General features: G+C 47.0%; 1 protein-coding gene across 1 annotated transcript; it reads right to left on the bottom strand.

The window, feature by feature from the left end:
* Positions 1-2,204: 2,204 nt before the first annotated feature.
* LOC117015893 (EZH inhibitory protein) lies at positions 2,205-8,141 on the bottom strand. The gene is made up of 2 exons (XM_033094784.1): positions 8,043-8,141; positions 2,205-6,393 (listed from the first exon to the last, which is right to left on the bottom strand). The coding sequence occupies exon 2, from the start codon at positions 4,194-4,196 to the stop codon at positions 2,205-2,207; it is 1,992 nt and encodes a 663-aa protein (XP_032950675.1). The 5' UTR covers positions 4,197-6,393; positions 8,043-8,141.
* Positions 8,142-15,734: the final 7,593 nt, after the last annotated feature.

Below are 15,734 nucleotides of genomic sequence, written 5' to 3'. Positions count from 1 at the left end.
GCAAGGAAAATTTTTAACAGCTTGAAAATTATTGGAAAGTGAATTTAGAAGTAATATAGATATAATAAATCCAATTCCTCTCTGCTATATTAAATACTTCAAATAGGTACTTGAATTTACTCCCCACTACATTTGGAATATAGCGTATAATTCCCCTTTTGTCATATGAGATTACTGGGACCCTGAGAACTTCAGGACCATTTCCATGGTCTCAGGGCTGGTAAGTAACAGAAGGAGCATAGATATAGGCAATCTCCAGGTGTGTAGGGATGACGTAAAAAATTCTCTTGGCAGAAGGTGCTACAGATACATACAGTGGGCTATGTTATACCACTAAAGTTGTTATTTAAGGATCAGGGGAAGGTTCTCGGCCTCATTTTTACCAAGTGGACAATCTTGGTTGTGCTGAAAAAGGGGCAGCCCATTAAGTTCTTAAAACCTGAGCAATGCCACTCCATTGCCCCCCAAGCCCCCACTACTGGTTTACAACCTAGCCAGATTTTCCATTATGATTGAGGATGCCATAGGCAGGGTAAGGAAGAGAATGCTCTACCGCATAGCAGAGTGGCCCAGGGATCCCTGCTCCCTTTCTCCTTGCCCTCGGCCTCCCGCCTCCACCCTCACCCTCACTGTCCCCACCAGCACAGCCACTTTGGTCAAAGAGCCAGATATGCATGGCCTCCTTCTTCTCTAAGCTGGGGTCAGGAGCCTAGCAGCCGCAAAGATCACTGCTAAAAAAAATGCCAACAGGCATGTGAAACGGGCTCCAAAGATGCACAGCCATGTGCACCACCCTGGCGCCCTCTGTATCCCACACTGACTTGGAGCTGGGCACCCAGCAGGAGAGCTGGGAGACCTTCGGGAAACAGTGGGGACTCAGCTGCAAGGGCACCACCACCTTGTTCCTGGACACCTTGGGGTACTTAGGCCTGGAGCACTACACCAGGAGCCACCACTGAGGGGTTGGTTCAATTTCAGCCTGGCCCCCACAAACCTGTGTTTATTGATTGCCTTGTTTTAATCCTCCAGTGTACAACAATTGTGTTTACACAATTATTTTTCACTTAACAGGTACCATCCATGTTAATCCTGCCCACCATCTAGGAGGCATGCACTCTTATTGTGCCAAACTGAAAAATGAGGAAGCTTAGGATCACAGATTCACAAAAGTGTAGGGGAACACACAGTGAGACAATAGGGGCATTGGGATTCAAATCCAGGAATTCTGAGCCCTACTAGCAACGAGATCTCGAAAGCCAAAAATTGCTCTGAGCCTCAATTTCCACATCTGTGAAATGGGAATAACTATGTACCCTCTGAACTGAAGTTGTGACTTGCTGCAGTAAAAAAGATCTACCTTATTGTTCTAGTCTTTGGATATCGGTAGAATTATTCAAGAATAAGTAATATGACAAAGGTAAAAGTGTTTAAAATATGTGTTCCCACAAAATGTTCCTTTAGTTGCAACAGTTTTAATGGCATACCCAATCGGTTTGTGGTCTCTTCCCTGAGTTTACTTTTCCCCCCACTTTAGTCTGTTCGTGCAGATGATGAATCCCTTTGTGCTGTTTTGAGAACTACCAAGGGGCTGACTACAGACACTGTTTATCATCAGACGTTGGGGAAACGCCTAAGTGGAGGCAGCACAGTTTCAAGAAGTAAGGAGACTAGGTGATGGAGATTCTGGGAACATGATGGCAGTGGTGTCTGCATAGTTTTTCAAGCAGACCAAACACCCATATAAAAAGCGAACAATTAAACAGCAAACACCAAAACAAAAATGCATGTGCAATGTTTGCAACAAATGCAGATTACAAGTTACCCCCCTAATTGCAAAATTGAAGTGGGTAAGGACAAACCACAAACCCTTTTTTGACCTCAATCAAAAATCACAATACAAAACAATAAAGCCAGTGTTTTAATTTTATTCATCAAAAATGCACTGCAACCTGGAAAAGGGAAATTTCAACTCAGGGGCAAAGGCAGGCCCTTCTGAGGGAGACCAGGGCCTGGAATGAAGGGCCAACAGCAGGTAAGTGTTGGATGGTGGAGTCTTAGGAAGGGGAGGCTTCAAAACTCAACGCTTTGGGTGTTGGCTCACAGAACTCGTGGAAACCTCACAGGTAGCCCTGGGGGCAGATAGCCCCTTCAGGGCAGTGGGTGTTGGGTTCCTTCTTGGGACCCACAAGGATGTACTTGGAGGGTCACAGCACAGGAGTTGTAGGGGTGGAAGGGGCGCTCCCTATTTCAGCCTGCACCTCTGGAGAAGCAGGGCTCAGGGCAACAAACTCCAGCAGCGACGCATGCTTAGGGCTAGCAGGGCTAGGAGTGGAGTCGGTGTCAGGGCCACAAAACTCAGGGGAAGAGGAGCTTTGGCCATAAAAATTAGCGGAGGGGGAGGAGGAAGAGGAACTCTCATCACACCGTGGAGGCAAAGGAAAGTACCTACCAGGTGGTGAGGGTGAAGAGGCACGCATACGGACCGCATGCCAACAAGGCTGGGAAGGAAGGCTTGGGACCTCAGGATCAGAAGAGCCTGAGCTGCTTGGGAACACAAGCCTTCCTAAGGCGGACCCCGGGGAAGGAGGACTCTGGCCAACATGCGCAGGGAGAGAGGGGCTGCTGGTAGGCAATGATCCTCTCTGGGTGGGGCGGCTCAGGCGGACAAAGCCTGAAGTGGTACCCCCGCTGCGGAGGGCGGGGCTCAGCGGGGTGGTGCGGCTGCAGAAGGTAGGAGCTTGCCCAGTTGCACGGCTCCTGGAAGCAGGACCTGGCAAGGATGCACGGTGGCGAAGAGCCGCATCTGACCCGGATGCGTGGCTATGGACAGCAGAGCCTGGCGCGGATGCACAGCGGCGGATAGCAGAACCCGGAGCGGCTTCATGGCGGCGGGATGCAGGGCCTCCCACGGCTTCACGGCGGCGGGATGCAGGGCCTCCCACGGCTTCACGGCGGCGGGATGCAGGGCCTCCCACGGCTTCACGGCGGCGGGATGCAGGGCCTCCCACGGCTTCACGACGGCGGGACGCAGGGCCTGGCACGGCTTCACGGCGGCGAGACGCAGGGCCTGGCACGGTTTCACGGCGGCGGGACGCAGGGCCTCCCACGGCTTCACGGCGGCGGGACGCAGGGCCTCCCACGGCTTCACGACGGTGGGACGCAGGGCCTGGCACGGCTTCACGGCGGCGGGATGCAGGGCCTCCCACGGCTTCACGGCGGCGGGATGCAGGGCCTCCCACGGCTTCACGGCGGCGGGATGCAGGGCCTCCCACGGCTTCACGGCGGCGGGATGCAGGGCCTCCCACGGCTTCACGGCGGCGGGATGCAGGGCCTCCCACGGCTTCACGGCGGCGGGATGCAGGGCCTCCCACGGCTTCACGACGGCGGGATGCAGGGCCTTCCACGGGTTCACGGCGGCGGGATGCAGGGCCTGGCGGAGTGGTGCGGCTTGGGAAGGCAGGGCCTTGCCTAACTGCTTGACTGCGGGGTGCAGTGCCTGGTGCGGAGAGCAGGGCCTGGCTTCCGAGGGCTGGGCCTGGCTGGGATGCGCGACTGCACGGAGAAGCCCGAGGTGCGGGGCGGCAGCGACGGCTGCTGGGCTGAGCCGTTGGAGAAGATGGCGGCAAAGGCGCGGAGCCCTCAGGCTCGGGAGCCCCCGGAAACAGACAGCACCGTGGAAGCTTCGGAGCCCCGACAGCCTCTTCGCCGCCGGGCCGCTTCTGCCCACGGCCTTTCTCTGGGCTCCTGGTCTGGGTCGGACGCCCGCCGGCCTGGCCAGCGCCGCTAGTGGCTTGCCCCCTGGCGTCTGCGCTCGCCGCAGGCGCCGTCTGGAGACTTTGGTTCGTCTCGGGCCCCACACATTTTAGCTCCGTGAGGGGACTCGGGCTGCCCTGGTGCTCAGGGCGACCCCTCGTCAGCACACAGTCCATGGAGGGCGGCCCTGGGTCCTCCGCAACGATCAAAATGGCGCCGGGTGCGGCCACCGCACAGGAAGAGGCACCTGCTGTGCCAACGTGTGGGGCGCCACCACCTGACAGAGACTGGTCTCTCGACACTGTGAGGACACAGGCGCCGGGATTGCGGTTGCCGGTCCCGCGGGCGTCGCCAGGATCAGGGGCGACCTCATTGTTCGGCCCTGCGGGCACCTCACCCTCCTGTTGCTTCAACTCCTTCTCCCAACACGACGGGGTGGCCATGATGCCAAGTTCTCCCTCAGAGTCCGGAGAGTGCGGCTATGGGTGCTGCCTGGGTAGAACCGGAGCTGGAAGAGCGAGGAGGGTGGGCGGGGCCGGTGTGGTCTCCACTTCTGATTGGTGAGCTGGAGGTCACGTGGCTCTTCTCCCCCCACCCCACCCCCAGCGAGCGCAACCTGGCTCCATCTAGCGCTGAACTGGCGGGTGTGCTCCTCTCCCCGCACCCACCCTCCTCCAGAGACCGCTGTTCTGGGAGTCAAACGTGAATCCCCCATCCTTCCCTGGACTCCTACGTGGGTGTGTTTTGAAGGGGCTTGACTGTATAAACAATTCTAGTTGCCGCAAGTCAGCTTAGCTTTTCAGCACCTCTCTGCTGGCTCACTGTCATGCTGTTCCCTTGAAAGAAATACCATGCTGGTCAATTAGATATTCCCGAGCCAGGTGTCCATTCTGGAATCTGGTCAGGACACTGGGCCCCTGAATGACCCAGAGGTGACAGTCGCCGAACCACTACGGGCACCTGTATGGCCTCACATCGGGGTCTGTTCACAGAGCAGCCTGCAGGTGACGAAAGGGGTGGGGCCCACACTGTCCTGGCTCGGGATGTTCAGCACTGCTGCCACGTGCCAGAGGGGGATGGGGTTGCATTATCCAGTGAGATGCTTCCCCCCCTGCCTGATCTCCCGAAGCATGGGCTGCAATTGCCTGGGATTACGGGTGGTACTACCTTCAAATATGCATCATCATTTGTATGGGCTGCATAGTAATCTGCTGATTTGGCCCTCTCTCTTGTTTTTGTTAGTACAATATAAATATCTTAGGGTACACAGGCATGAAGTTCAATATACCACAGGGTCGCATGTTCAGTGCCTTAAAGAGAAAACCAAGTGTAGGAAAACTAAAACCTATATTCTCACCCACCGAAAAGAAAGTACTTGGACTCTTTACTCCACCGTTAGTAGAAAAGCCATTCATATATATTTCACTTTATCTTATTTTATGAAATGGAATCACTTATCCATAGATATTGTTTGGTATCCTGCTTTTGGGGTCCAGAAAACACTCTTTCCATATCAATAAATACATTTTCTTAAGGCCATTTTTAAGCACAAAATATTCCCTTCACAGAAGCAGCTTACATTTTCAAAAATTCCAAGACCGACAAACATGGATACAGTATCTAGTTTTTCACTCTCTGTAACACGTGGCTGCGAGGTCCATCCTTCTTCCTAAAAACTGTTCATATCCTCAATTGTGTCCTTGTTATAACTAATAAAAATTAAATAAATTTCCAGAAGAGGGAATTCTTGGTGCGGGCCATGCACACTTGTCATTCCTTGAAGATGGGCTCTTCAGAGTCACTGTAATAGCAATTTGGGCTGAATGGAGTGGGAAGTTTGTTGGACCGCATGAGCAACCGGAGTGAAAAGACGATGCAAAACAGACTGGAATTCGTACTGGGAGCGTTAAATAATATGGAATGGAAAATGGATTTGAAAAGGAAGGCAGAAAGGGATAAAATGGAGACTGGCTGCAGGGGAACCTGAAATGATACAGGGAACGCAGTGTGGACTTCAACAAGATAGGGAACGGAAGATCAAGTGGGATGGAAATCGAATGGACTATGAAGAAACATGGGATGGAAAAGGGGATGGAAATAAATGTCTAATGGCATGTGAAATAAAAATCTGTATGTGATGTTTGTTATTTGAGAAAAGGAATGGAATGAAATATAGAGTGAAGCAAAACATTAAAGAAAATAGGAGGAAATCTAAATAGGAAAGAATCATAGAAAGGAACAGAATATGCAAGGTTATGAAATCAATGGGCTATGAAATTTGCACTGTAGATTTAAAAGTACTGGAAGGGAATAGAAATGAATGGAATGAAATGTACAAAGAAATACAGAATACAAGGTTATGAAGGATGGAATAGGCAGTGTATAAAAATGAAATGGAATGGAATACGGAAAACAAAATACTGATGAAACAGTGTATGAACTTGAAGGAAGAACGAATGCATGGAGTGTGTTCCGGTCATCTACCACTCCGCAATTTAGTGTCATGGAACAACGACCATTTGTCATTGATCATGCTGAAGCATTCTGTAGAGCTGGAATTCAGACAGGGCAGAGTAGGGCCGGCTTGTGTCTGCTCCGAGATGTCTTTGTCTGAGGTCTCAGCTGAGAACACTTGACTGGCTGTGAGGACATGAAGGAAGGAAAGCGATCAGTGATGACCCTTAGATTATGGCCATAGTATCTGGGTGGATGGTGGTACCACTTCCTGGAATTGGAAGACTTGTAGATTGGGGACACAGTGGGAATCGGTGATTCTCATGGGGAAAAAAAATTCTGGAAGAATAAGTTTTTTTGCCTCACCCTTTCTATTCTGAATGTTTTCAATGAGCATGGATTACTTTCATGCATAGCACCTTGCCAGATGGAAATCTGACAAGACATAGAAAAAGTCATGAACACGAAATCTGCTTGATGCTACAATTCCTCTTCTAGGCATTGAGTCTCAAGAGGAAAAAAATGTAGAGATAGAGGTATAGACCACCACAATGTTATATGATCAAAAGTGACTACTTCCGTGTCATTTGCTTTTAAAAATTTGAAACGACCTAAATTTCCAGTAGGATACTGGATGTCCATAAGATAAACTCACACAGATTTCATAGGATGTTTTTGAAGAACTTTTAATGCTACTGAAAAATGGCTATGTTATGCAAATAAAAAGTTATATATTGAATATCCTGATGTGTATTTACATCTGTGCATCCATCCATTCATCCATTCCTCTTTACATATACCTAGGATTCTATGTATATTAAAATCTCATACACTGTATAGCAAGGGGGCTCAACCAGGGGACACTTGCCAATGTTTGGAGACATTTTTGTTTGTCACAACTGGGAGGGGAGGGGAGGTGCTACTGGTATCCGGGTGGATCAAAGCTAGGAATGCTGCTTCAACTCCCTGAAAGCACAAGGCAGCCCCCTCGCTTACAACAAATAGTTACCTGGTCCAAAATGTCAATAGTGTTCAGGATGGAAAACCCTGTGGTAGGTAGAGCATTTCAATAATTTGGAAAAGTTTGAAACAAAGTTTAAATTGCAGGCATTCCTGTCAGTGATGAATAACTATTGTTAAAAGTTTGATATGTGTACGTGTTACATTTTCTATGACAATTTTCTAGTGTATAATCACCAGAAGGGTGTGTGTGAAGTAAATTACTTCATTTTAAGAGTTAATTCTGGGCTGCCCCGGTGGCTCAGGCGATTGGAGCTCCGTGCTCCTAACTCCAAACGCTGCCAGTTCTATTCTCACATGGGCCAGTGGGCTCTCAACCACAAGGTTGCTGGTTTGACTCCCTCAAGAGATGGTGGGCTGCGACCTCTGCAACAGCAACTGGACCTGGAGCTGAGCTGCGCCCTCCACAACTAAGATTGAAAGGACAACAACTTGACTTGGAAAAAAGTCCTGGAAGTACACATTGTTCCCCAATAAAGTCCTGTTCCCCTTCCCTAATAAAGTCTTTTTAAAAAAAAGAGTTAATTCTTCCTCCACAATCGACAAGTGGCTTTCAAATATTAAACATATTCATGGTTGTTTAAGAAACGCTGTACCTTGAGAATGGTAATTTCGGCTCATTTTTCATGGAGGGATAACCCATCAATATCGATCCAATATTCTCTACCTCCTGATTTTCACCTTTCTGATCAAAGGTTTCATTTCAAAGTATGTACGTACTTGGTTAATATAAAGGAAAGCTGTTTCCGTGTCACAGTGGTTGTGATTATACAGGGCAGTGTGGATGACTAGCCAGGTCAGAGTAATCTCATTACCTTTCCAGTGACTGGTTTAGGGATGGGCACTCCCCAGTTGCAGACCAAGAGATACAGATCCAAGACCGCTTGGAGTCTTCGGGGAAGTTTCTCTCAACTCTTAAAAAAATTAAAGAGACGAAATGGATTGTTTGCATTAAAAACTAAAGCAATGTATATATATAATCTTATAATTAATAAAAAAAAATTAGCATGATTCCTGGATATCTGGTCAACGTCACAAAATTCAACTGGATTTCTATATATCAGCATTAAAGTCATAAAGAGAAAATAATTTAATAATATTTCTTTTTTTAAACAAGTGGATGGGATGACATTGGTTAATAAAGTTATATAAGTTTCAAGTGTACAATTCTATAATACATCATTGTACATTACAGTGTGTTTTGACCACCCAGAGTCCAATCTCCTTTCGTCACCACATATTTGATCCCCTTTACCCTTTTCTGCTGTCCACCCTCCCCCTTTCCCTCTACTAACCACTACACTGTTGTCTGTGTAAAAACCATTTCTTATGGTATCAGTAAACAGCAAACACCTAGGAACAAATCTAACAAAGGAGTCCGAAGATCTCTGCACACACATAACATTTCTGAGAGAAATTAAAAGAAGACCTACATAAATCAGACACGTATCATGTTTACGTATTAGCAGACAACTGTCCGCAAGTGAATTGAAGATAGAAGTCCCGTGAAAATGATCTATGGATTCAATGCAACACCAGCACTTTTTTTGAAACTGGAAATTGGCAAGCTGCTTCTAAATTATATATGGGTAACACAGATCCAAGAACAGACAAATCCATCTGAAACAAGACTTTTCAGGACTTTCACAGCCAGCTAGCAAGATGAACTATGACGCTGTAATGATTAACGCAATGCACTTCTAGTACATGAACATACAATGGAAAAAAGAGAAGGGTCCACCAAAGGACTCACACAAGCGAGGTCACGGAATTTACAACAACTTGTGTCACTGACTTCCTGGAGGGTGGGGGGAAGAACGGTTTTGAAAAAAACAAGTGGACCTGGACCACCTTGGGGGCAGGGGTGGGCAGAATTAACTTGGTGGCTCCTCACTTGTGCCATAAACAAAAATCAAGTCCAGAAGTGAAGGCTTCTAGAAAATAACGTATGAGCACATTTTTATGACCTCGTGGTAAGCAAAGACATTGGAGACAGGACACAAAAAGCCCTAACAATAAGGAAAACATCGGTACTTCCAAGTTTATCAAAATAGGAACTTCTGTTCAACAAAAGACACATTTAGAGAGTGAACAAATAAACCTCAGAGAGAACAGTATTTGCAACATGTATAAACCACAGAATATATGTCTTGTGTATAGATTATAATGCCTCCCAAAATCAAGAAGGAGAAAGGCAATGCAATGAAAAATTGGGAAACTATTTGACAGGATCTTCACAATACAGGACATTCAATGAGTTGACCAATAAACTAATGAAAAGCTGCTCAACTTGAGTCCCCAGAGGTACAGATGCACATGAAAATCCCAGGGAGATATCAGGAGACATCTACCAGAATAGCCAAGACAACTAACAATATCAAGGGTTGGTGAGGATACGGAGGGACTCTCAAATGCTGGTGGGAGTGTAAATTGGTACCAGCCCTTGGGAAAACTGTTTGGCACTCTCTGTCAGAGCTGAACAGGTGCATTCTCTGTAACCCAGCCACACTATCTATATTAATGGTCCATTCCTGTGTAACAAACTGCCATAAACTTACCGACTTCAGAACAATGCTTATTTACTTGCTCACGGTTCTGTAGGTCAGAAGTCTAGTCATGTGCATGGCATTGTTCTCTGCTCAGTGGCTCACAGGGTGCATTCAGGGTGTATTTCTTTGTGGAGCCTCTGAGAAGTAGTTAATTTCCAAGGTCATTTGGGTTACTGGCAGAATTCATTTCCACTCTCAGCTCCTAAAGGCCGGCCGCAGGTACTTGCCACACGGGCCCCTCCAAACACCCTCTCACGTTTGAGTCTCTCAGGTGCGGCCCAGGTCATTTTAGGGCTCACGTGATTAGGCATGGCCCACCCAGATTTGAAGTTCCACTGACCTGGAGCCTTCATGCACCTGCAAAATCTCTTTTTCCACAAAATGCAACATAATCATGGCAAGGGGATCTCATCAGATTCATGGGATCTTTGCACAGGAGGGGATTAAACAAGGCCAAGAATCATTGTAGTGACCTTAGAATTCCATCTATCACAGTCTGCCCGCTGGCCCCCAGGGATCTAGTCTGTCCCACAGACAAAATTAATTCACCCCATTCCAATGTCTCCAAAATCTCACGTATTATGGCATCAGCTTAATTCGTAAAGCTCATCAAAATCACTTGATCTCAAGAGTCCAAAATCTCATTGCTTCAATCATTCAAATCGGGCATGGGTGAGGATCCTGGGTATAATCCATGCAGTGCAACTCCAGGCGCACAATCCCTCTCCAACTGGGGACCAGTGACACTAAGGTGACAAGCTCTTTTCCTCCAACACACAAGGATGGGATAGGCATAGGATATCAGCTATAAACCTGCAGGTTCAATATAGGAGGAAACAGAAGGCAGAAAGGAGTTAGAGTCCCAAAGCAGCTGGGAAATCCATCCAGGAAAACACCAGTCAGAATTACTTGATAAAGTTTCAAAGCCTGGAAAAATCATCCTTAACTTGCTGCTCTGACCTCCAGGCCCTTGGTTCCTTCCGCCCTCTGAGCAATCCTTCCTTTTTCATGAAAGGTAGCAGGTGTCTGCAGCAGAGTTGTCTTTGTCAGCCTGCCCTTTGCCAGGAGAATATCAGCGGTCCAGCGGCCTCTTTCACTTTGTACCTTCTCGTGCCCTTTTGGTCCAATCTCGCTGTGTTCCTGCTGATGGACACTGCTCGAAAACCTTGTGAGACTTGTGTGGATTTCACAGCATTTACTCCATTACACAAAACCCCACCCATACATTTGTTCAAGGTAGTCCCTTCTTTTGGGGGGGTCCTGCTGGGATCACTGAGGGACAGCAACCTTGAGGTCCCCAGAGGCCCTCCATCATAGTTCAGAAAACCTGTGAGACACAACTTTAGTCTGCAGAAAGGGCTTTTTGTGGGACTGAGTCCTCTAAACCTTTGTTCTTTCAAAGCTTTCAGCAAACCTTTGGACAGACACGCCTTTCCCTTTTTCTCTCTACCACCCTTTCAGAAGCCATCTCTTAATTTTATCTTGTTTTTTGATCATCAAGCTAGGCTGAGAATTTCCCACCTCGTGTAGCTCTGGTTCCTCTTGTTCAACAGTTTTTCCTCAATGTATCTTTCTCCTCTCTCCTTTTCCTACAAGCGGCAAGGAGAAACCTGGCCACTCCTTCAACACTTTGCTTGGAAATCTCCTCAGATATATATCCGTGCTCGTTGTTTATTGGTTCAACTTTCCTCATAACTGCAGGATGCACTCCTGGGAAGCATTCTGCCACTCTAGAAATACCATGCCCCCTCCTAGACTTTCAAATAATGTGTTCTTCACTTCTTCGGTAACCCTCACTGTCAGAAACTTCCAAGTCTGGATTTCTACTAAATGTTTGTTAACAGTTATTTTGGCTTTCTCTAGGGCAATTTAGGATTTCTCTAAAAACGTCCTAATTGCTTGCTTGCGAGCCTCCACCAGCAGTTGTTTTAAATTCCAGATCTGTCCTAACACTCTGCTTGAAGCAAAGCAGGTTCCTTTCCATTATGCTCCCCACATTGTGCTACCCGCCCCCCTCTGCCTGGGTCAGAGATCCAAATTTGTCATTTAGATTTGCTTCTTCCCACATCAGCGCAGGCAACTATCTTTCTGCAACGACCTAGCAGGGATTCCCTTCCTCCAGTTTCCAATAACTCGTCCCTTGCTTCCTTCTGAGTCCTGACCAGGAATGTCCCTCAAGTTCTGATGCTACTAAAAGTCCGCCCAAGGCAATTAGGCTTTTGCTAGGTGGACTGAAGCTTTCTCTGGCAGGCACCTCCCCCTACTTCCAGCCTTCGCCCACTACCCAGTTCCAAAGGCACACCCACATTGTTAGGTGTCTGCAATGGTAGCGCCTCACACACACTCAGGTACTAAAATCTATACACGTATTCTGTTGTCGGGGAACAAGTGGCCACAGTCTCAGCAGCTTTAAACAGCCCCTGTTTATTAGTTCACGGGTGTGCCCGTTAAAAGTCTATGCCCAGTGACACTGGCCTCCCTGCTCACGGTCTCAGAGGCTCAGATGACGGTGGACTTGCTGTGTCCCTTCTGGAGGCTCTGGGAAAGAGTCCCTTCCAAACCAATCCATGCTTTCAGCTGAGTTCAGTTCCGGTTGCTGGAGGATTGCTGGAGGACTGAGGCCCCCATTCTCTCGCTGGCTGTCAGCCGAGGGCAGCACTCATCTCCTAGTGCCTGCTTCCAGTTCCTTGCCATCCAGCCCCCTCCCAGTGCACTTTCATCCTTCAAGTCTCTCTCTCTCAGCAAGGGCTTTAGCCCCGTAAGTGCTCCTCCGATTAGGTCTGGCCCACCCCAGATAATCTTTCTATCTGAAGGTGAACTGATCCATGGCCTTAGTTACATCTTCAAAATCCTGTTGCCATAGACAGTAATGTAATGACAGGAGTGATAAATCATCATGTTCACTGGTTCCACCCAACTCTACCAGAGGGGATTACACGCAGACGTGGGTAATCCATCTAGTAAGTGCATGACTTCAGCAAGTTACTGCTCTCTTTAGGCTTCGTTTCTTGATTCGTGAAATGAGAATATAGTCCCCTCTCTTTCACTGTTTCCCCAGGTTTTACCTAACAGAGGGGAATTTTCACATTTTTACTTATCCAATTAGTGCACAAACCTGCTGTGATCATGAGCAAAACACACATACTCGTTAAAAAGTAGTGATGACTGAGATCCATGAGTTGAGAGACAAAAACTGTTTAAGGCTTGGATGCGTTTGGGGAGGGGGTGTTTATCTGGAAATCCTGGTAGAATTCCCTTGTATTCCTTATGTAAAGTTTCTATAGACTACTTCTACATAAAATGTATCACCTACTATTTAATTTTCTCAAATTATATGCATAGGTGATGATACAGGTTAAGTAGTAAAACAGCATTGAATGAAAACAGAATTCACTTGATTTTAAATCCATCAACTCCCCACCCTAACTCTAGAACACACACACACACACACACACACACACACACACACACTCCTCCTGCTGGCCCCTCAGACCACTACCTTCAAGTTTTGGCTGGAAAAACTTTATCGATCTATTTTTTTGACTCATCAGAGATCACAGGTGGCAGGGCACACTGCCACGTAAAGTCTTGCGAGAGTGTTGAATCCAGAGTATCCAAACTGAGATCTCTTATCCTGGATCAGATTCCTCGGCAGTCATCAACTGGTAAGAAAGAACATTTTATAAAACATGAACTGCTGGAGGCTGAGTGTGGACTAGCTGGAGAGAGACCATCTCATTCCCCTACCATCCCCCACCCATGTCTGGCTTAGGGGGCATCCAGGTGTCCATGGTCTTTCACATTAGGAATGGGATTTTCCTGGTGAAGATGTGAAAAGGATGTCCTGGTTGTGTGGCTGGGAAATAGAGGAGAAATCCTTGTCAAAACACCCCCAGAGGCATTTCCATGACAAAGGCCTACTCTCCAGGGGAAAGACTTTGCTAGAGTCTTACCACAGGTGGAGGAAGGGTATTCCTCCCAGGCCAGCCCCCTCCAGCCTTCTAGTCTCACCTGAGGGAAACACAATAGTCAGTAGGGTCAAGGCTTCCAGGAGAACATTCCGGAATACTGCAGCCAGGGAAAGGATAGAGGGTGAAGGGCACCAAAATTTTGCCACCCAGAAGCTGCCCTTTGGGATACTGATTATTGTTAAGATGGTTACTAAGCAAGGAAAGACTCAGAACCTTTGACCCTCCCCCTTCCTGCCTAACAGATTCAGATGCAAAGGTCTACTCCAGGAAGGGACTCTTAGGATGTTGCCTTAGCCTACTTTGAACTAAATATCTTAAATAGGAGGGCTTCAGACAGGGGCCTGCTAGCTAGATACATATGCCCTGTGTGCCATGTTTCTGAGTTGCCTAGCAAGAATTTGCCTGCCCTGTGTGTTCCACCCTTCCTCAACTACCCCAAATCCCCCAGTCTCACTTCTGAAATCAAAAACCCCGTTCCCCCACCCCCTTTTCGCCTTTGTCCAAATTGTCATGTATACTCTGTGTTGCCTCACTGCCTTTGGAATTTTCATGCATATGCGAATTCCCTATGTGCCTGTATTAAAATTTGGATTTTCTCTTGTTAATATGTCTATTAATTTGGTTATTAGCCCAGCTAGAAGAGCTAATCATGTGGTAGGAAAGGTATTCATTTTTTGCCCCCACCAGGGCATGAGGTGAAGGTAATGCCACAGGGCAAACACCTGTGAAGGCTGCTGCCCAGAGACACCGTCCTGCTAAAAGATGGACATTTAATCCTGAAGCTACAGGATTCTCTGCCTCCCCCACAGCTCACCACCACATCAGTGGGGTTCCAGACAAATAACAGGGGATTATAGCTGAATGCATGGTAAAAACACAAATTCTCTCTGAGCAGGAATGCTTTGGGGAGCCCAAATTCAAGCTGGGGGACCAAAATAAGGACACTAGATGAACTGGAAGCCTCTGTCACTACTACAACAGCCAACATAAAACACACCCCAGCTGCTAGCCCGATTAACATAAATATTCACACTAAACGCCTATTTACATCAGGTCCTCCTACCCACAGAACATGTCTGGCTTTCAATAAAGTCAACAGAAAATTACCAAACATGCCAAAAAACAAGGGAATGAAGATCAGAAACTGGCATTACAATGTACCTTTGATAACACACACAGGTTGCAAATGTCAAACAGGGATTTATAATAACTATGATTAATATGTTAAGAACTCAAATGGAAAAATACGGAATGAAATATATGGTGATGGAAGGAGAACTGACTTTGCGAGGTGAACATACAATGCAATATACAGATAATGTATTATACAATTGTACACTGGAAACATATATAACTTTACTAACCATTGTCACCCCAATAAACTTTAATTAAAAACAAAAGAACAGTAGGCAACAGGCAGAAGCAGACGGGTAACGTAGGCAGAGAGATGGAATTCCAAGAAAGGAATAAAGGGACATACCCGAAAATGAAAGCACAGCAACAGAAATGAGGGGCTCATCAGTAGCCTCAGCATGGCCAACGGAAGAGTCGGCCAGCTTCAAGATGGGTCTCAGGTCCAAAAGACTTTCCAAACAGAAATGCAAACAGGGAAAGTAAGCAGAAAAAGAAAAAATGTAACTGTACAACCTGCCAACTGAAACTGGAAAACGTTCAACAGATTAATGTGAATACCAAACAGATAAAGAAGATGAAGATAGCAGGCTAGAAGGAATATTGGGAGTTATACGGGCCGAGAACTGACAAAGTAAATGAGAGACACCAAATCTCAGATCCGGGAATCTCAGCGAATAACAAGAAGCATATTTCCTAAATGCCTGCACAGGATCACACACATGCACGTGGACATTATTTTCAAACTGTGTAAAACTAAAGACAAGTAAGCTAGAACGAATAACCTAGAGGATAGAAACGCCTTCCCCATAGGGAATGTGGGCAAATATTACATGTGACTTCTCACCAGAACCCA

Source organism: Rhinolophus ferrumequinum, chromosome X, assembly GCF_004115265.2.
Source record: "Rhinolophus ferrumequinum isolate MPI-CBG mRhiFer1 chromosome X, mRhiFer1_v1.p, whole genome shotgun sequence".
Taxonomy (NCBI): Eukaryota; Metazoa; Chordata; class Mammalia; order Chiroptera; family Rhinolophidae; genus Rhinolophus; species Rhinolophus ferrumequinum.
The sequence above is the reverse complement of the archived record's forward strand: the minus strand, read 5'-3'. Positions and strand labels throughout refer to the sequence as shown.